This window comes from Protopterus annectens, chromosome 3.part0, assembly GCF_019279795.1.
Source record: "Protopterus annectens isolate FY-2018-M chromosome 3.part0, PAN1.0, whole genome shotgun sequence".
Classification (NCBI taxonomy): Eukaryota; Metazoa; Chordata; order Ceratodontiformes; family Protopteridae; genus Protopterus; species Protopterus annectens.
In genome coordinates, this window is record NC_056731.1 from 1,709,871,477 (window position 1) to 1,709,894,013 (window position 22,537).

Here is a 22,537-nt window from a genome sequence, read left to right on the forward strand (position 1 = left end):
GGTATGAGGACTTCATTTTTGTCTAATGGGGGATGTTAGAGGTGATAGGGTAAGCAGTATAGTGTTTTCATAGAGTACTGCAACTTCATCACCGCTGTTATGGTTTCTGTCTGCCATGAACATGTTATAATCCAGTGGGAGCATCTCATTATCTTTTGTTTAATTTTTTAGCCATGTCTCTCTTATTAGAACTGTGTCAGGTGAATGCAATGCAAACTACGCATGGAATTTTGGTAGTTTGTTATACATACTTCTAATGTTAATTGTGGATGATAAGCAGAAAAAAGGAGTTTGTGGAGTATTGTATGGGAAACAGCTGGGATTGATAGAAGTAGTAGTAGGCTGGAATGAGTGAGGGGTACAGTTTGGGCCAGGATAAGGATGTATGTCACCACTGCATTTTAAGTTTTGGCAGATGAAGTGATAAACTGTCATTTTAATTTATTTTTTGGTTTCAGGCTGGGTTTATTGGTTGTGGGGGGGTGAAGGATTATATTACACTTAAGAAAGTCTACAGTTTTGACAGGGAATAAGTAGGGAACCATGTCTGGTGAGTTCAGGTGGGAGTTTATTGGTTTTGTCAGCAAGATACAGGATGAGGGAAATGAAAAGTGTGACAGAGCTCATAAGTAATAGGAAGTTAAACAGGTGAGGATTAGGAGGAAGGAAAGTGTGGGTGAACTAGTGACTATATCATGATTAGAGAGAGAGTGGGTGGGTGGGTGGATTGGATGAGTAGGTTTATATGAGGACAGAACTTCAATGAGCCTGTGTTAGTGTTAGGCGAATGCTGTTGTGGTACAGGCTTGGAAAAATATTATGTGAAATATTTAAGAGCCTCTAATTTGCTTGTTGCATGAATTTTGAGTGGAGTGGACCCAGTATGGCTGAGTTGGGAAATATCATAGTAGTGGGTTAACATGTGGAGCTTAGAGGTGTGAGGATGTGCATTGACTTGATTTTGTCTGTCCTGACAGGAGTGCAAACTTTAGTTAGCCACCTGGTGGTGTAAACCTTGACTCTAGATGATTGTCACTGTTGAACTGACACCCTGACTCCATGTGCAAAAACTGGAAAAAAAGGGGTTGCAGATGGATGCATCAGAGAAAAGAGGAGGTTTGAATGTATTTTATGGCTGTAAGTGATTGGTCAGAGAGAGAGATTTGAATATGTGTTACAGAAAGGTTAAATGTGAGGATCTGGGGGAAAGCTGAGGAATTGGGGTAGGAGGGGAGAGAAGTGGGCCACACCCACAAATTTGCATGAGTCAGTCTGCAGTTGTACAGTAAAGGTATGAGGCTTGCTCTTGCCTGACAAGGATTAGCAAGTAAGAGTAACAAAGTTTATTTATTTATTCATGTATGCATGTATGTTTGCTTTTCACCTAAAGACAAGGGCAACTTAACTTCAACAGATATCCCAGGGCAAATAATAACAATAATAATACCCAAGAATGTTCACCTAAAATAAAAGTAGAACAGGAGACTGACTACCTCATGCAGATGGAAATAAAAGTTTAAGAACCTCAGGGAAACAGGGTAAGTTTGACTATAATTGGAAATTATTAACTTTCTTTATGCAGGATTTCTGGGGATTGAACTACCTCACCTAAGGAAGCTTCCCCTCTAACAAATTAATAAAGAACCTCACCCAGAAAGGAGAAACCCTGAACTCTGTGCCCAAAGACACCTACCTGGGGATTGAACTACCCCACCTAAGGTTAAGACCTGAAAACTGTATTTAACCTATAAATACTGTAGCTGTGCGCTCTGGGTCTAAAGGCACCTATAGATCGTACCCCATAGCTTTTTGATTCCCTATAAATAACTAAAACCAAAGGAACAGCCCTAGCAGTTAGAATGCTAATATTTAACCCAGTTTAAACTCTTGCACATAGCATTTTCACTAGGTTCTCCCTCACTAATATTCTAACACCCATACACCAGTTTAACAAAAAATCAGGCTAAGTATATAGCTCTACTTTTAACTTCTACTTTATTTTACATAAAATAAGTACATAATTAAGACATAAAAGAGTAAACTTCTTTTTATATAACACAAATACTTACCTTAGCCCACCACTTGCTTGAATGTGTAAGCCCTGCTCCGCTCGCCCTCACTGCATTCGAGCTCGCTCCGCACCCCTCCCTGCCCCCAATTCTCACCCCCCAGTACCTCTACATTTATAGGTACTCAGCCACATCCCCATTACTACAACCTATCAACTCTTCTATCATTACTTCCTCCCTCCTGGCCTTACTCCCTATCAGCTTTCAACTATCACTACCTCTCCACCCACCTTGCTTCCCTTCAAACCTATCCAATCTTCTTCTGTTCTTTCATTTTACAATAGTTAACCTCCTAACTACACACTGCCATAATGTTACAATACTCCTTACTACCCACCCTCCTTGTAACCTATATCCTTACTTTGTATGAAAACCAACAGCTCACCAGGTATCAGTTCCCTGTAGGACACACTATGCCCCTAAATGAAAAACTATCCAACTTCAGTTATACATTTAACCAGGGCACCAAAACAGGACAAAATTTATCTTCATTCTCACTCCTACAGTGTAATAACCCCCAGTGCATCAGTACTAAATCCAAATTATATGACAAACTTTTAAACAAACTCAAAACACTCACTACTGAGTATAGACTAAACCTTATACTCAGTGGAGACATACACCCTAACCCAGGCCCAACTACCCCCAAATCACCTTCTAATGGTGACTGTTATCACAAGAACATAATCAATAGACCTACTAACTCCCTCTTGGTATGTCATCTTAATATTAGGAGTATTAACAAAAAAATACATGAACTGCATGCTCTCCTAGCTGTCTATTCCCCTGAGGTACTTTGTCTATCTGAGACTTGGCTAAAACCTTCTACTACCGATAATGAAATCCTACCACCTGGGTATAATCTACACTGGCTGGATCGGGCTAATAGGAAAGGGGGGGGAGTAGCTGTCCTTTATAAATCTGAACTGAATGTAACCACAGAAGTACTTCAACCACCTCAGATCAATAACTCTGAAATATTAGCTACCAAATTTCAACTCAACAAAAATAAAAGCATTAACATTAATTGCATCTACATTCCCCCAGATAACAATGTAGCCACACTCGAAGACACTCTTCACTGGCTATCCTCTCAGTACCCCCAAGAAACCCTAGTCCTGGGACACTTTAATATTGATTGGGGTTCCTGTTCCTCAAAATCCCCCTCCACTCACATCAACCTCCATGCATTCACTCAAACCATAGTCACCCCTACCAGATTAGGCAAACACACCCAAAAATATAGTATACTGGATTGGATACTTGTACATAGTAACCCCCAAATATACACTGCAGGTACCCTCCCTGAGGATCTAAGTGATCATCTCCTTACCTACATAGTTAAACAAAAAGCCATTATCCCACAACAACCCTTGCTCAGGAAAGTTAGAAGCAAAAGGGACCTTGACTTAGACAAACTTCAACTGGAACTTAACTGCTGCAACTGGTCTAAACTAAAGCATCTCCCCTTAGAGGAGGCTGTCACCTATTTTAACAATAAATTTCTTGAAATTCTAGACTCACATGCTCCTGCCCGCCTAAAGCAAACAAAAGGTAAAAACGTACTTTGGCTTTCCAAAGAATCAAGACTAAAAATAGCCTGTAGAAATAAACTCTGGGCTACCTGGCGCCATACCAAAGACCCTCATGATCATAATAAATACAGGCATGTGAGGAAGGAAACAAAAAGACTTGTCTTACAAGATAAAAAACACTACTATTGTAGGTTACAGATGACTAATCAGAATAATCCTCAAAAGTTCTGGGCTGGGATCAACAAGTTACTGTATCCTGGTGAAACATCGACACCTAGCCCTGCTGCCACCACTAATAAACCCCCAGAAGAGGTTGCAAATAGTTTTAACCATTTCTTCACTGAGACTATTTAAGCTCTTGCCACCCAACTACCTCCAAGTTCCCCTGACTATAATACCACTAACTCTAATAGCCATAACTTATTCAGCTTTAAGCCTGTGTCAACTTCCTTTATTTGCAGACTGATCAAAAAACTAAAACCCACCACACTCTCTGCTGACCAACTCCCAGCTGAATATCTGCAAATGTCAGCAGATGCCATTGCCTATCCAATCTCTATTCTAATCAACTGCACCATATCTGAAGCCAAAATTCCTAACATCTGGAAAACATCTTATGTTATTCCATTACATAAAGGAGGTTCCTCTACTGAATACTCTAATTATAGGCCCATAGCCATACTCTCTCCACTTGCTAAGATTATGGAGAAATGTATACATAAACAATTCATGCAACACCTAATCCAGAATCACCTTATGGCTGATACCCAACATGGCTTTCGCCCACATCATAGTACTACCACAGCCCTATTGTCCTTCACTAACACCATTAACAATAACCACAACAATAATCACACTTCATCTGCCCTCTTCTTGGATCTTTCCAAGGCATTTGATATGGTTGATCATCAACTTATGATTAGGACCCTGCATACCCTCTGCCTAGATCCCAAAGCCCTTCTTTGGTTTACATCCTATCTTAATAACAGACAACAGGCTGTCCTCTGGCAGAATAAGCTCTCTAATCTATTACCAAACACTATTGGAGTACCACAAGGCTCCATACTAGGACCACTACTGTTTTCCATCTTTATCAATGACCTGCCTACTATCATACCAAACATGAGCTGTATCCAATACGCTGATGACTCCACTCTGATCTGCTCAGCTGTATCTCCCACTGATCTAAAGAAGGATACCCAGTCCACATTCACTGCCATAGAAAACTGGCTCGCCAAGCGTCGCCTGCTACTTAATCCCAAAAAAACTAAAATGCTCGTATTCCCACCAACCCAAAGGTCTGTACCCTTCTCCTTCACCATAAATGCAAAAGACGGGACAGTCATTTCCCCTGACCCCAATAAAAAATTACTGGGTGTCACTATAGACAATAACTTAAAATTTGACCTCCATGTACATCAGACAATCAAGACCATCAATAAAAAACTTGGGTCACTCTATAGAATCAAAGCCTTCCTCACCCCCCCCCCCCAGCTAAAATAGCCATTGCTCGCTTGCACCTACTTTCGACACTCCTATATGCCTCCCCCCTTCTAGCCAGTATAAGTAAATCTGAACTTAATAGACTAAAAACCTGTTATAATCACATTGCCAGGTTTGCTACAGGCCTGCCATTCAGAAGCCACCACTGTATCTACCTCAAACAGCTTGGATGGCTGGAATTTCCTAAGTACAACCTGCTGATAGTGGCTAACAAAATCCTCTATAACCCGGACAATACTCCAGCCCTTAGAAACTCTATCCTCCCCCATAATAACACGAAACTGCTCCGCTCATCTAATAAGCTACAAATACAGACAACTAAAATTAACAATGCTGCTGGCATGGCCCTATTTGCAAATTCTGTAAGTAGAACCTGGAACATACTTCCAGCTGCCATGACCATGCTCTCCTCCATATGCCAATTTAAAGCCACAATTAAACAACATCTGGCATCAAACTGGCTATGCCACTGTGACAAGCCTGGCTAAACCAACAAGATGTATGTAATTTACTTATCTATTAGATATTGTTTACTTCTCCTGACTACAACCAGGGTAATTTCTATCCTGTATACTTGTCTATTCAATGTGAACCTATATACCTTATGAAATATCCTACTTATAAAATTGTACTATTTTTAGTCTGAATGCATTTTTATCTGCATTTTTATATTTTATCTGCGTTACTATTTTATATTTTATATTATTTTTATATCTATGTCTTATTTCATTTTCTATTGTTCTTGTATATGTTGGAGCTTATCTCCGAGGGCCTCTACTGTAAATGGACTTTGATCCAGTCGGACTATCCCAGTCAACAATGTAAAATAAATAAAAATAAAATAAAACTTATTGTCTCTTAATTATATATAGTTGATCTTGAAAATGCAAAAAGAGTAGAGCCAGGCATGCTACAGCAATATAGCACAGACTGCTTCATACGTGTGTTCCACGCTAATGGCCCTGGAGCCTTTACAAGCCTAGCTCATAGGATTACCCTGGCATTGTGCCACCCGACCTTAGTTCCCAGTGCCTCTGTAGAGCCGAGTCACTGGAGTGATCCCTGAGGTGAATTTTCTATTTCCCATCCACTCATCAAGATTTCTCTTGAAGAGGGCCAGTGAGGTGCTCCACTTGACATGTATGGGAAGTCTATTCCATAGCATGGGCAGCCTTTGGGTTATGAACCTGTCCCTCCATCTTGCTCTGTTGAGTGTGGTAATGAGGTTGAGGTCTCTGGAGTGTGTAGTGTGGAAGGATTGGGATTTCTTTAGATGTAGCATTTCTAAGAGAGCTGGGTTAGACATGGCTTTGTAAGTCAAGCAGAGATCGCCTCTAAGTAGGCGGTATGAGACAGAGAATAGTTGGAGTTCTTTTAGTCTGTCCATATAGGACAAATGTTTAAGGCCTAGGATCCTCTTTGTGAGGTACATTTGCGGCCTCTCCAGTTGTTGCAGGTGTCTAGTGAGGTACATGCCAAATGGGGCATTGTACTCAATGACTGGCGTAATGAGGGAAGAGTAGAGGGAGACAATGACGTCTTTCTTCCTGGATGCAAAACCCTTAGTAATGAGATGTGCCACATAAAAGGACTTTCTGACCACAGTGGCAATGTGGTGGTCAAAAGAGAGGTTGCTGTCAACCTGTGTTCCCAGGTCTCTTATAACACCTTCTGTGTTCAGTGGACTACCATCGATGTGGTAATTCATGGGAACTGGGTTTTTCCCAAAGGGGATGATGACACATTTTTTGGCACTGAGCTTAAGGCCATAGTTCTGACACCAGTCATTGGTCTCAGTGAGGCCTTTCTGTAGGATGTCAACATTACTTGAGGAGTTAATTATGGCACCAACTTGCAATCGTCCGTGAACATTGTCAGCCAGAGTCCCTTCGTGTTGGCCTGGACTTCAGAGAAGTAGATACCAAACAGGAGATGAATCATAATTGTCATTTCACTATTAATTATACACTTAGTGGAAGTTTATTTGTTTACAAATGATATCTCCTATCTAGGTAGGAACATGAACAACAGGAAGGAGCATATGCATCATAAATAGCCCATTAAATATGTTGCAAGTTTTGTTAAATCTTGATCATAATTGCTTTCTTTCCATTGTGGTGCTGTATTCTTCCTGGTAATTTTAAAACTATTACAAATGTGTATAGGTTTTACTAAACAATCACAAACAATATGTAATGCAGAAATACTTGCCAACTTACATGTAAGGAAGGCAATATATCTGACTACTCGGACTGAAAACCCCACGTTGTAGATATCCTGTATCATATGCTAATTTAATTTTCACTGCATTGAAGAAGTGACAATTTTAAAAAAAAAAACAGAAAGCCTTCCTTAGCTACTGTTAGCCTAGCATTTCACCACGTTGAATATATGCATGATCCATGCTTTTCTGCTTTACTTATTGTATGCTTGTAATTAAAACAGAACGAAAGATGTGCAATGAGACATGAAAATGTAAATGGAGAAATGGCAGATCATCTTATTTGTCAGAGAAGAAAAATTGTTTCAGGTATACCACTTGTAAAAGCAATGAAGACAGTACATTTGTTATACCTTAAGGCTTAAAGTCTTCAAAAAGTCATACACCATAAACACACACACACACACACACACACACACACACACACACACACACACACACACACACACACACACACACACACACACACACACATTCAGTTCATCTAGATAAATTCAGCAGGATAGCAGCTTTGGACCATAGGGCTCAGAGATGGCATCATTTATAAATATGAATCGCATGGTGGGTAAAGGAGATTTAATGTACCAATAATGAGGCAGAACCTTGAGTCTACTAAAGTAATATCCAATATACTTTATGCAAAGAACAGACCCAATAAATAAGATGAGTGAGAAAGCATGGAAGAGAGTATGACAGAAAAGTACGAGAGCAGGAACAAAACATAGATGTCAGTGGACTGAAAACAACCCAGGGACCAGGATACACTTGCTCCACCACTTCACATATCCCCGCCCACTGCTCTAGCCTTAACATCAACATAGTCAAAATTACTGCTGCTCACATGGCATTCCAATATGGAAGCCACAGGAAAGGTCTTGAGTGGCAGTTCTTTGACCCCAGAATCACAAAGAGGCACATGCCCTTCCAGAGCCTGATGCAGTAGGCAAAATTAGAATGTGGACAGGTGAGACAGACAGTTGAGGGATCAGAACCCAGATGTGTAAAGGAGAAGCCCTGTCCATGATTACCTTATCAGGTGGTATAATGTAAACAGGTGCTGTAGTCTCTAGAATCTGTGATGGACCACACTCATTAAAACAGAGTCCACTTTAAGATGGTTAAGATATTATTTCATTGAAATGGGAACTTGTAGATGGCATTTGCCTTTTTGGGAGCAGGGAGCGTGCTATCCAGATATTTTCAGAATGTATAAATAATCCCTGAGCACTTGTTCCAGTGATATTTTTTTTTTTCTTTCCTAGATATTTACTAAGATAATACTTTGAAGAAGGTAGAAGAGATACAAGCCAGACTACAGAGGACTTAATCAGGCTGAGATTTCCCAAAAGAAGGGGGTAATCTTGTGGAAGCTAGAGGGAATGAGAGCCCTCATTGTCCTTATAAATCTCTTAGATAAATGTCTCTGATTCATCTGACCTTTTGAGGGCATAAATGGTATTAAAACCACCCCTAATCACAGCTTTCCAATGAACATTGCAGCATGTGAAAGGTGAGTACTGCAAGTTCAGCATCAAAGTACTAATGCCTGTGGATGTGTATGCCATAGCAGATATGAGAAGACAGGCCTATGCCAAGCCTGCAATTGGCACATTCCATGCCCCCAATGGTACTGTTCTTCAAACACAAGGGCAGGTGTCACCAGATATCAAACAGTTGTCTGACAATGAGGGCATGACCTGTAAACTAGGGCACAGAAGGTCCTGCTGGGCCCTATTCACCTTAGGCCATCAGGCCATGCTGGATCAATAAGGGAGTCTGAGGAAAACAGTTTTATGTCCTGAGTACAACCACTGAGAATCTGTTTAGTGACTTGATGAATCACTCATTGCATGCAAGCCAGTCTCAGGGAGGTTCTACAAATGAACAAGGAGATCGGTGTTACTTACTTGCACCCCGGGCACAGTGTTCAAATTGGTTGCTGCTAGAGTACCCTATATAGCCACTCAAGATCCAAGAAGACAAAAGACATGCAACTGAGTGAGGGTTGGTGATACATGAGAACCGGAAGTCCCTCCTCCAGGAGGGTGTGAATAATGTCTGCCCTCCCTGTCATTCACTTTCACATGGTACTCCAGCTCAGGTCAGTGTATAAGGTAGGTCTCTTGTAATCCCTGTACTGTACATGCTCAACTGCATCCAACTTCAGCATGACAGGCCTAGAGCTGTGTCTGATAAGGGCTGGGTAGAGTGGTACTATAACTTCTTCAAACCTGGATGCAATATCTTTGGCTATGAGAAGGGTGAAATAGAATGATTTTCTTACTATTTTGGCTATGTGTTAGTTGAAGGCTAGAATACTGTCTACATATATTCCCAGATCCCTAACTATTGAGTCAACTCTTAGAGGTGTTTTATCAATGGAGTAATTAGCTTGGGTGGATGATTTCCCAAAGGGCACTATAATGGATTTCTTCATGTTGAGTTTTAGTCTATAGCTTTGGCATTTTCATTAGATCCTCTTGTAGGATGTTGGTATCAAGGGGGAACTCTATGGATAGATTCCAATTTACAGTCATCTGCAAACTTGGCTAGCCAGAGGCCTTGACATTAGCCTTGACTTCTGAGAAGATGATGCCAAACAGGAGAGGGCCCAGCACAGAGCCCTGGGGTACTCCACTGGTGACCTCTCTCCTGTTGTAGGTGGTCTCACCGATCCTGACTTCTTGGGTTCTGTGAGCCAGCCAGAAATCCTGAGAGTTATGCAGGGATTTATGCCTAGTTATGAGAATTTCTCAACAATACTTGAGTGGAGTATTGTATCCAATGCCTTAGCCATATCAAGGTAGGTGCCTTACACCATTTTCTCCTTATCAGTATCACTGGTGATCCTCTAAAAGAAGTCTATCAGGCTTAGTAGTCAAAACCTTCCCTTAACAAAGCCAAACTGGGATGGATCCAGTGTCTGTAAGTTACCAATGTATTTGTTTATCATTTTCCTGGTAATTCATTCCATGGTTTTGCATATTAGACTTGTCAGACTGACAGGTCTGTAGTTCCCGAGTTCAGCTAGTCCATCCTTATGAAATGGGATGGCTGTTACAGCCCTCCATTCACCTGGCATATATCCTGTTTTGAGGCTGTAGTTGAAGACTGTCTCAAGTGGTCCTGCAAAGTCATGTTTTAGGCTATTAAGAAGACAACCAGAGCCATTTTCAGGGCCCATTGAAGAACTGTTTTTGGCCTTAGTGAGTGCCACCAGGTCTTGCTCCCTGTTGATAGTTGGGGGGAAATGTTAGAAGGGATTTCATAGAGGGTAGTGGGGGCAAAATTGGAGCTAAATTTATTGGCGAGGGGATTTACTATGTCACCCTGGTCAGTGAAGGTTGTGCCATTTACCACCAGTTCTGCACACTGCTGAGTGTTACCCTTAAGGTTCCTAATATAGCTGAAGAAAGCCTTGTAATTGTCCATAACCTGGGAGGGTATCCTGACCTTGTAATTGGCCTTGTACTTTATTAGACCTCTTAGTTTCCTGCTTAATTTAATCAGACAGCTCTTGTCTCTATGAGAGTTTTTCCTTAGGCCATGACTTTTTTCTTTTGTTATATAGCCTGTTAAGGTAAGGATCCCACCAGTGGGGGTTTGGTTTTGGTGTGAAATCTGGGCTTACTTCTGGTAGGTACAGCAGTCTTAATGCAGCCATTTACATGTTTGTTCAGGGTTTCTGTAAGTAATTCTTCATAGGTAGCTGTGTTCTTGGGGTTTGGGGAGCCATGAATTTTGACAAAGTGTCACTGAAAAGGATGTAGATTGCTTTAGAAAAGTTACAGGTTTAGTTCGGTTTTCCGGGTTGATTTTTATTTCAAGTGAGACAGCTTTGTGGCCCAACTTCACCAATGAAGAAGTGACATGGGGGGATGTGCAATGCTCCCCCATGTTGATGAGTACTGCGTCCAATATACTTGATCTCCTGGGTGGAGTTCACACTATCTGGTCCATGGTATTTGTGATGATAAAGTCCAGGAACCATTGTGCCTGTGAGTTAGAGGCAGTGCATGTTTCCCAGTCTATAGAGGGGCAGTTAAAGTCTCCCATGAATAGGGTGTTTGGTTGGATGCTGAGTGCCTCTAGTAGATCTAGGTAAGTGTTGTGAGTTTCATGGATGGGTCACAGATGGCTACCTGTAGCTGGTCAGGATATGGTAAGGAACCTTGTCTATGGAGAACTGGATGTGGATGAACTCCAGGGTATCTTTTTTTTAACCAACCTGGATTTGTATTTGTTGCTAATGTAGATCGAGACACCTCCACCTTTAGCCCCTGTCCATGCTGCTATTGGTCTAAATGTTCTTCGCCAAGACAGCAAAAATAATGTTGGGGCTGTTATTTGCTAATAATCTGGTGGCCACACGAGCATGTAGGTGGACTGTTATTTACCAGACATCAAATATAGACTCTTTCCTAAAATGATCATCAGGGCAGAAATCAGAACTTGGCAAGAACAGCAAAAAACTATCAGGCACAGGAATTAGGCATACTCTTCTAGTCCAGTGTACATCCTAGTATGTGTTATTCCCCTTAGTGTGAGCACTGAAGACAAAAGTAGCTAAACTATGGAGGGCAGGACGGAAAATCCCATCAGTACACCCACTGAAGAGGAACCCAAAAAACGATTCAAAGTACCTGAGGTTCTTGACTACAGCCTGCACCACTTCATGGGAATCTACATATACTTCCTATTTGTTAAGTATTACTGGAGTACATGCTGTTGTATTCTCTTAGCAGAAAGTCACAACAAATAAATCATTCAATAAAAGCTCACTACTTTGCTTCTTGGTAATAGCAATGATGAATTTATTAAGCAGTTTATCAAATGCCATAATGACAGAATAGTGACTGACAAATCAAAAATCTTCAAAAAGCTAATCAGTAAACTATAACTTACCATGGTCTCTGTGAGAAGAGTGTAAAATACGGCTTAGGCTATATCTCCTGGTGCCATTCGGGAAATCTACAAAGGCTGTAACATCAAAAATGTCATCAGAAATAAGAAAATAAAATACTACCCTGCTTAGACCACCAAGCAACTTCAACTCTACAGTGAAAAATTTTCAGACTGTCTGCTGCTATATGGAATTCAATGTTTCCTGGTGTAAGAAATTCTACTTTTTTTTTTTGGTTTATAGCATTCCCTAAGAGCATTATTTCAATTCAATGCAATCTCATACTCAACAAACCTTCTTAGGACCACCACTCATTATAACTGTATTTGTATTCCACTCAATATATTTGTCTCTCCACACTACTGCTTGGCAAGTTTCTAGTTAATTCCTATATCACTGTGTATAACGTATTTCAGTACTGAGCACTGTGTATAATGTATGCACACTGCATACTGTACACAAAGCCACAATCTACTTTTTTGCTGTGTGTCACTGTGTTATTGCTCTCCATTTATTAATTTGTGTCTCACTGTTTTGGACTTACGTTTACATGAAATGTATAAAAATTATATGTCAATATTTAATCAAGATTTAGTACTGCACTTTTTTCTGCGACTAACGGCCATTATTTCATCAGTTGAGCAACAAGGCTAATAAATGTTAGTATATATATATATATATATATATATATATATATATGTATAAAATCTTGCAACTGACAATTGCAAGTGAAGTGTTTATATATGCGACCCAAAATGTCATAAAACACATTACCAATCACTGGCATAACCAAAAGTAGGAATTAAGCAAAGTCGACAATTCAGGTATGTCGACTTTACCGAAAATACCTACACTTCCGGTTATGTGCCATGAACATTTTGCAGGTGGGCAAGCCCCACTGCACCCCCCATGTGAGGGCAGCACTCCCCACATCCCCTACTACTTATATATAAACACTCTGAGACTGCACTACAGTGAAGGAAAGGGTAAATTTTCCATTTCCACTATAGTGTGATCTCCGTTCAAAATACCAAATCGCTATTGTGGATTCGTGATTTTGAAAATCAATATTAAGACAACTCAGAACACTGCCTTTCCCCTTTCCACGTCGCATAACTGACATGCGACATTTTGATGGTAAACATTATATATATATATATATATATATATATATATATATATATATATATATATATATATATAAATGTTGGAACATGCAAAGGAAGTGACATATTCTGTATTTATATCTGTTACTTTTTCAGCTTAAAATCCATGCAATTTCATAATTAAACTCTACTGACATCTCCAGGCATTTGTCAGTGTTCAGACTAAAGACACCTCCAGCCATATGGCAGTAATCAGACTAATGATACTTCCAGGTATTTGTCAGAGATCAGACCAATGACACCTCCAGGCATTTGTCAAAGACCAGACCAATGATGCCAAAGACACCTCCAGGCACTTGTCTAAGAGCAGACCAATGACACCTCCAGGCATTTGTCGGTAATCAGACTAGTGACAACTCCAGGCATCTGTCAGCGATCAGATTAGTGACACCTCTAGGCATGTGTCAGAGATCAGACTACTGACACCTCCAGGCATCTGTCAGCAATCAGACTAGTGACACCTCTAGGCATTTGTCAGTGATCAGACTAGTCATGCCTCCAGGCATCTGTCAGCGATCAGACTAGTGACACCTCTAGGCATTTGTCAGAGTACAGACTTGTAACACCTCCAGGCATCTTTCAGCAATCAGACTAGTGACACCTCTAGGCAGTTGTCAGTGATAAGGCAAGTGAATAAACCACAAAGAAACTAAGTCAAAAACGAAAAACACAATTGGCAACACCAGGAGTCAGTCCACTAATGAAGCTTTATTGTGTTAGCGCTTTCATGCACAACACTATGTGCACTTCTTCAGACCGTCTGAAGAAGTGCACATAGTGTTGTGCATGAAAGCGTTAATAAAATAAAGCTTCGTTAGTGGACTGACTCCTGGTGTTGCCCATTGTGTTTTTCGTTAGTGATAAGGCAAGTGACAACTCCAGGCATTTGTCAGTGATCAGACTAGTGATACCTCTAGGCATTTTCCAGCGATCAGACTAGTGACACCTCTAGACCTGTCAGTGATCAGATTGTGACACCTCTAGACCTGTCAGTGATCAGACTAGTGACACCTCTAGACCTGTGTCAGTGATCAGACTAGTCACACCTCCAGGTATTTGTCAGAAATCAGACTAGTTACGCCTCCAGGTATTTGTCAGTGTTCAGACTAGTCACGCCTCTAGGCATGTGTAAGTGATCAGACTAGTGACACCTTCAGGCATCTGTCAGCAATCAGACTAGTGACACCTCCAGTCATCTGTCACCAATCAGACTAGTGCCGCCTCCAGGCATCTATCAGTGATCACACCACCTCCTGGCATTTCTCAGTGATCAGACTAGTGACACCTCCAGGCATCTGTCAGTGAGCAGACTAATGACGCCTCTAGGCATTTTTCAGTGATCAGACGAGTGACGCCTCTAGGCATTTGTCATTGATCAGACTAGTCACGCCTCCAGACATCTGTCAGCTATCAGACTAGTGATGCCTCCAGGCATCTGTCAGCGATCAGAATAGTGATGCCTCCAGGCATCTGTCAGTGATCAGACTAGTGACACCTCCAGGTATCTGTCAGCGATCAGACTAGTGATGCCTCCAGGCATCTGTCAGCGATCAGACTAGTGGCACCTCCAGGCATCTGTCAACGATCAGACTAGTGATGCCTCCAGGCATCTGTCACCAATCAGACTAGTGACGCCTCCAGGCATCTGTCAGCGATCAGACTAGTAATGCCTCCAGGAATCTATCAGCGATCACATTAGTGACATCTCCTGGCATCTGTCAATGATCAGACTAGTAACACCTCCAGGCATCTGTGAGTGAACAGACTAGTGACACTTGTAGGCATTTGTCAGTGATCAGACTAATGACACCTCCAGGCATTTGTCAGTGATCAAACTAGTGACACCTCCAGTCATCTGTCAGACTAGTAACACCTCTAGGCATATGTCATTGATCAGACTAATGACACCTCCAGGTATTTGTCGGTTATCAGACTAATGACACCTCCAGTCATCTGTCAGCGACCAGACTTGTGACACCTTTAGGCATGTGCGAGTGATGAGCCTAGTGATACTTCCAGGCATCTGTCAGCGATCAGACTAGTGACACCTCTAGGCATTTGTCAGCAATCAGACTACTGACACCTCTAGGCATTTGTCAGCAATCAGACTAGTGACATCTCCAGGCATCTGTCAGTCATCAGACTAGAGACACCTCTAGGCATGTGTCATTGATCAGACTAGTGACACCTCCAGGCATTTGTCAGAGATCAAAAAAGTAACACCTCCTTGCATTTGTCGGTGATCAGACTAGTGACACCTCCAGGCATCTGTCAGCGATCAGAATAGTGACACCTATAGACATTTTTCAGTGATCAGACTAATGAAACTTCCATGCATTTGTCAGTGATCAGACCAATGGCACCTCCAGGCATTTGTCGGTGATCAGACTAGTGACACCTGTAGGCATTTGTCAGTTATCAGACTAATGACACCTTTAGGCATTTGTCAGTGATCAGATCAGTGACACCTGTTGGCATGTGTCAGTGATAAGACTAGTGACACCTCCAGGTATTTAACAGCAATCAGACTAGTCAGGTCTCCAGGGCTGTGTCAGTGATCAGACTAATGACACCTCAAGGCATTTGTCAGCAGACTAGTGACACCTCTAGGCATGTGCGAGTGATGAGACTAATGATACCTCCAGGCATTTGTCAGTGATCACACAAGTGTCACCTCCAGGCATCTGTCAGCGATCAGACTAGTGACACCTCCAGGCATCTGTCAGCGATCAGACTTGTGACACCTCCAGGCATCTGTCAGCGATCAGACTTGTGACACCTCCAGGCATCTGTCAGCGGTCAGACTTGTGACACCTCCAGGCATCTGTCAGCGATCAGACTAGTGACACCTCCAGGCATCTGTCAGCGATCAGACTAACAACACCTTCAGGCATCTGTCAGCAATCAGAATAACGACACCTCCAGGCATTTGTCGGTGATCAGACTAGTGACACTTCCAGGCATTTGTCAGTGATCAGACTAATGACACCTCTTGGCATGTGTCAGTAATCACACTCGTGAAAAATCCAGGCATTTGTCAGCGATCAGACTAGTCACTCCTCCAGGCATTTGTCAGCAATCAGACTAATGACACCTTTAGGCATTTGTCAATGATCAGACTAGAGACACCTCTAGGCATCTGTCAGTGATCAGCCTAGTGACACCTCCAGGCAGTTATCAGCGATTAGACTAGTCACACCTCCAGGGTTATGTCAGTGATCAGACTAGTGATGCCACCAGGCATTTGTTAGTGATCAAAATAGTGACACCTCCAGACATCTGTCAGTGATCAGATTAGTGACACCTCTATGCATTTGTCAGTGAACAGACTTGTGACATCTTCAAACATTTGCCAGTGATCAGACTACTGACACCTCCATGCATCTGACAATGATCATACTAGTCACATCTCCAGGGTTGTGTCAGTGATCAGACTAGTGATGCCTCCAGGCATTGGTCAGTGATCAGAATAGTGACACCTCCAGACATCTGTCAGTGATGAGACTAGTGACACCTCTATGCATTTGTCAGTGAACAGACAAGTGACATCTCCAGGCATTTGCCAGTGATCAGACTAGTGACACCAGTAGGTATTTGTTAGTGATCAGACTAATGACACCTCTATGCATGTGTCAATAATCATACTTGTGACAAATCCAGGCATTTGTCAGCAATCAGACTAGTCACGCCTAAAGGCATCTGTCAGCGATCAGACTAGTCACTCCTCCAGGCATGTCTCAGTAATCAGACTAGTCATGCCTCCAGGCATGTCTCAGTAATCAGACTAGTGGTGCCTCCAGGCATTTGTCATCAATCAGACTAATGACGCCTCCAGGCATTTGTCAGCAATCAGACTAATGACGCCTCCAGGTATTTGTCAGCAATCAGACTAATGGCACCCTTAGGCATTTGTCAGCAATCAGACTAATGACACCTTTAGGCATCTGTCAGCAATCAGACTAATGACACCTTTAGGCATTTATCAGCAATCAGACTGACATCTTTAGGCATCTGTCAGCATTCAGACTAATGACACCCTTTAGGCATTTGTCAGCAAGCAGACTAGTGACACCTCTAGGCTGTGTCATTGATCAGACTAATGACACTACCAGGCATTTGTCGGTGATCAGACTAGTGACACTACCAGGCATTTGTCGGTGATCAGACTAGTGACACTACCAGGCATTTGTTGGTGATCAGACAAGTGACACCTCCAGGCATTTCTCAATGATCAGATTAGTGACACCTCCAGGCATTTGTCAATGATCAGATTAGTGACACCTTCAGGCATCTTTCAGCGATCAGACTAGTGACACCTCTAGGCATTTGTAAGTGATCAGACAACTAACACCTTCAGGCATTTTTCAGCGATCAGACTAGTGACATCTCTAGACATTTCTCAGTGATCAGACTAGTGACATCATTGGCCATCTGTCAGCGATCAGACTAGTAACACCTCCAGGCATTTGTCAGTGATCAGACTAGTGACACCTCCAGGCATGTGTCAGTGATTGGACTAGTGATGCCACCAGGCATCTGTCAGTGATCATACTAGTGTTGCCTCCAGGCATCTATCAGCGATCATACTAGTGCCACCTGCAGGCATTTGTCAGTGATCAGACTAGTGACACCTCCAGGCATCTGTCAGCGAGCAGACTAGTAAAACCTCCAGGCATTTTTTAGTGATCAGACTAGTGACATCTTTAGGCATTTCTCAGAGATCAGACTAGTGACATCTCTAGGCATTTCTCAGCGATCAGACTAGTGAAACCTCTGGGCATCTGTCAGCGATCAGACTAGTGTCACCTCCAGGCATTTGTCGGTGATCAGATTAGTGACACATCCAGGCATCTGTCAGCGATCAGACTAGTGACACGTCCAGGCTTCTCTCAGCGATCAGACTAGTGACATCTCTAGACATTTGTTAGTAATCAGACTAGTGACATCTCTGGGCATTTGTCAGTAATCAGACTAAGTGACATCTCCGGACATTTGTCAGTAATCAGACTAGTGACATCTCTGGGCATCTGTCAGTAATCAGACTAGTGAAACCTACAGCCATTTTTCAGTGATCAGACTAATAACACCTCCAGACATTTGTTAGTGATAAGACTAGTGACGGCTCTAGGCATTTGTCAGCGATCAGAATAGTGACACCTCTAGACATGTGTCAGCGATCAGACTAGTCACACCTCCAGGCATTTGTCAGAAATCAGATTAGTCGCACCTCCAGGCATCTGTAGGCAATCAGACTAGTCACTCCTCCAGGCATGTGTCAGATATCAGACTAGTGATGCCTCCAGGCATCTGTCAATGATCAGACTAGTTGCACCACCAGGCTTCTATCAGCGATCACACTAGTGACACCTCCTGGCATCTGTCAGTGATCAGACTAGTGACACCTACAGGCATCTGTCAGCAATCAGACTAGTGACACCTGAAGGCATTTGTCAGTGATCAGACTAAAGACATCTCGAGGCATTTGTCGGTGATCAGACTAATGACACCCCCAGGCATCAGTCAGTGAGCAGACTAATGACATCTCTATGCATGTGCCAGTGATCAGACTAGTGACACCTATAGGCATTTGTCAGTGATCAGACTAGTGACACCTCCAGGCATCTGTCAGCAATCAGACTAGTAACACCTCTGGGCATTTTTCAGGGATCAGACTAGTGTCATCTCTCGGCATTTGTCAGTGATCAGACTAGTGACATCTCTGGGCATCTGTCAGCGATCAGACTTGTGACACCTCCACACATTTGTCAGTGATCAGACTAATAACACCTCCAGGCATGTGTCAGTGATCAGAATAGTGACATCTCTAGGCATGTGTCAGTGATCAGACTAGTGACACCTCCAGGCATTTCTCAGCAATCAGACTAGTCACACTTCCAGGCATCTGTCAGCGATCAGACTAGTCACACTTCCAGGCATCTGTCAGCGTTCAGACTAGTCAGGCCTCCAGGCATCTGTCAGCGATCAGAATAGAGACACCTGTAGGCATTTGTCAGTGATCAGACTAATAACACCTCCAGGCATTTGTTTGTGATCAGACTAGTGACTCCTCCAGGCATCTGTCAGCGAGCAGACTAATTGTCAGCGATCAGACTAGTCACGCTTCCAGGCATCTCTCAGCGATCAGATTAGTAACACTTCCAGGCATCTTTCAGCGATCAGAGTAGTGACATCCCTAGGCATTTATCAGTGATCAGACTAGTGACACCTCATGGCATCTGTTAGCGATCAGACTAGTGACACCTCCAGGCATCTGTCAGTGATCAGACTAGTGACACCTCCAGGCATCTGTCAGCGATCAGACTAGTGACACCTCCAGGCATCTTTCAGCGATCAGACTAGTGACACCTCCAGGCATCTGTTAGCGATCACATTAGTGACACCTCCAGGCATCTAACAGTGATCACACTAAAGACACCTCCTGGCATCTGTCAGTGATCAGACTAGTGACACCTCCAGGCATCTGTTAGTGATCAGACTAGTGACACCTCCAGGCATCTGTCAGCGATCAGGCTAGTGACACTTGTAGGCATTTGTCAGTGATCAGGCTAATGACACCTCCAGGCATTTGTCGATGATTAGACTAGTGACACCTCCAGGCATCTGTTAGCGAGCAGACTAATGACACCTCTAGGTATGAGTCAGTGATCAGACTAGTGACACCTTTAGGCATTTGTCAGTGATCAGACTAGTCACGCCTCCAGGCATCTGTCAGCTATCAGATTAGTAACACCTCCAGGCATTTGTCAGAGATCAGACTAGTGACACCTCTAGGCATATGTGAGTGATGACCCTAGTGATACCTCCAGGCATTTGTCAATGAGCAAACTATTGACACCTCCAGGCATAGTCAGTTAGACTAGTGACACCTTTAGGCATTTGTCAGCGATCAGACTAGTGACACCTTTAGGCATTTGTCAGCGATCAGACTAGTGACACCTCCAGTCATCTGTCAGTCAGACTAGTGACACCTCTAGGCATGTGTCATTGATCAGACTAATGACACCTCCAGGCATTTGTCAGTGATCAGACTAAAAACACCTCCAGGCATTTGTCGGGATCAGACTAATGACACTTCCAGGCATTTGTCGGTGATCAGACCAATGACATCTTCAGGCATTTGTCGGTGATCAGACTAGTGACACCTGTAGGCATTTGTCAGCGATCAGTCTAATGACACCTTTAGGCATTTGTCTCCGATCAGACTAATGACACCTCCAGGTGTTTATCAGCAATCAGACTAGTCATGCCTCCAGGACTGTATCAGTGATCAGACTAGGACATCTCCAGACATTTGACAATGATCAGACTAGTGACACTTCCATGTATTTGTCAGTGATCAGATTAGTGACACCACTAGACATTTGTCAGTGATCAGACCAATGACACTTCGAGGCATTTGTCAGTGATCAGACTAATGACACCTCCAGGCATCTGTCAGCAATCAGACTAGTGACACCTTTAGGCATGTGCGAGTGATGAGACTAGTGATACCTTCAGGCATTTGTCAGTGATCAGACTAGTGACACCTCTAGGCATCTGTCAGCGATCAGACTAGTCATGCTTCCAGTAATCTCTCAGCGATCAGATTATTAACACTTCCAGGCATCTGTCAGCGATAAGTCTAGTGACATCCCTAGGCATTTGTCAGTGATCAGACTAGTGACACCTCCAGGCATCTGTCAGCAATCAGACTAGTGACACCTCTAGGCATGTGCAAGTGATGAGACTAGTGACACCTCTAGGCATCTGTCCGGGATCAGACTAGTCACGCTTCCAGGCTTCTCTCAGCGATCAGATTATTAACACTTCCAGGCATCTGTCAGTGATCAGACTAGTGACATCCCTAGGCATCTGTCAGTGATCAAACTAGTGACACCTCCAGGCATCTCTCAGTGATCACACTAGTGACAGCTCCAGGCATCTGTCAGCGATCACACTAGTGACACCTCCAGGCATCTGTCAGCGATCACACTAGTGACACCGCCAGGCATCCATCAACGATCACACTAGTGACACCTCCTGGCATCCATCAGTGATTAGACTAGTGACACCTCCTGATATCTGTCAGCAATCAGACTAGTAACACCTCTAGGCATGTGTTATTGATGAGACTAATGACACCTCCAGACATTTGTTGGTGATCAGACTAGTGACACCTCCAGTCATCTGTCAGCGAGCAGACTAATGACACCTATAGGCATGTGTCAGTGATCAGACTAGTGACACCGCTAGGCATTTTTCAGTGACCAGACTAGTCACGCCTCCAGGCATCTGTCAGCGATCAGATTAGTAACACCTCCAGGCATTTGTCAGCGATCAGACTAGTGACACCTCTAGGCATGTGCGAGTGATGAGACTAGTGATACCTCCAGGCATTTGTCAGTGATCAGACTAGTGACACCTCTAGGCATCTGTCAGCGATCAGACTAGTCACGCTTCCAGTAATCTCTCAGCGATCAGATTATTAACACTTCCAGGCATCTGTCAGCGATAAGTCTAGTGACATCCCTAGGCATTTGTCAGTGATCAGACTAGTGACACCTCCAGGCATCTGTCAGAGATCACACAAGTGACACCTCCAGGCATCTGTCAGCGATCACACTAGTGACATCTCCAGGCATCCGTCAATGATCATACTAGTGACACCTCCTGGCATCCATCAGTGATTAGACTAGTGACACCTCCAGGCATCTGTCAGCAATCAGACTAGTGACACCTCTAGGCATGCGTCATTGATGAGTCTAATGACACCTCCAGGCATTTGTCGGTGATCAGACTAGTGACACCTCCAGGCATCTGTCAGAGAGCAGACTAATGACACCTCTAGGCATGTGTCAGTGATCAGACTAGTGACACCTCTTGGCATTTTTCAGTGATCAGACTAGTCACGCCTCCTTGCATCTGTCGGCGATCAGATTAGTAACACCTCCAGGCATTTGTCAGCGATCAGACTAGTGACACCTATAGGCATGTGCGAGTGATGACCCTAATGATACCTCCAGGCATTTGACAGTGAGAAAACTACCTCCAGGCATCTGTCAGCAATCTGACTAGTGACACCTCTTGGCATTTGACAGCAATCAGACTAATGACACCTCCAGTTATCTGTCATTCATCAG

At 43.0% G+C, this 22,537-nt stretch overlaps 1 protein-coding gene across 2 annotated transcripts in view; it reads right to left on the bottom strand.

Moving 5' to 3' along the window:
• Positions 1-22,537, bottom strand: part of DCDC2 (doublecortin domain containing 2) — a 1,207,165-nt gene that overhangs the window by 338,984 nt on the left and 845,644 nt on the right. For both annotated transcript variants that reach the window (XM_044065744.1, XM_044065743.1), the window contains exon 8: positions 12,234-12,308. In XM_044065744.1, coding sequence (XP_043921679.1) covers positions 12,234-12,308 — 75 coding nt within the window. The remainder of the gene's footprint in view (positions 1-12,233; positions 12,309-22,537) is intronic.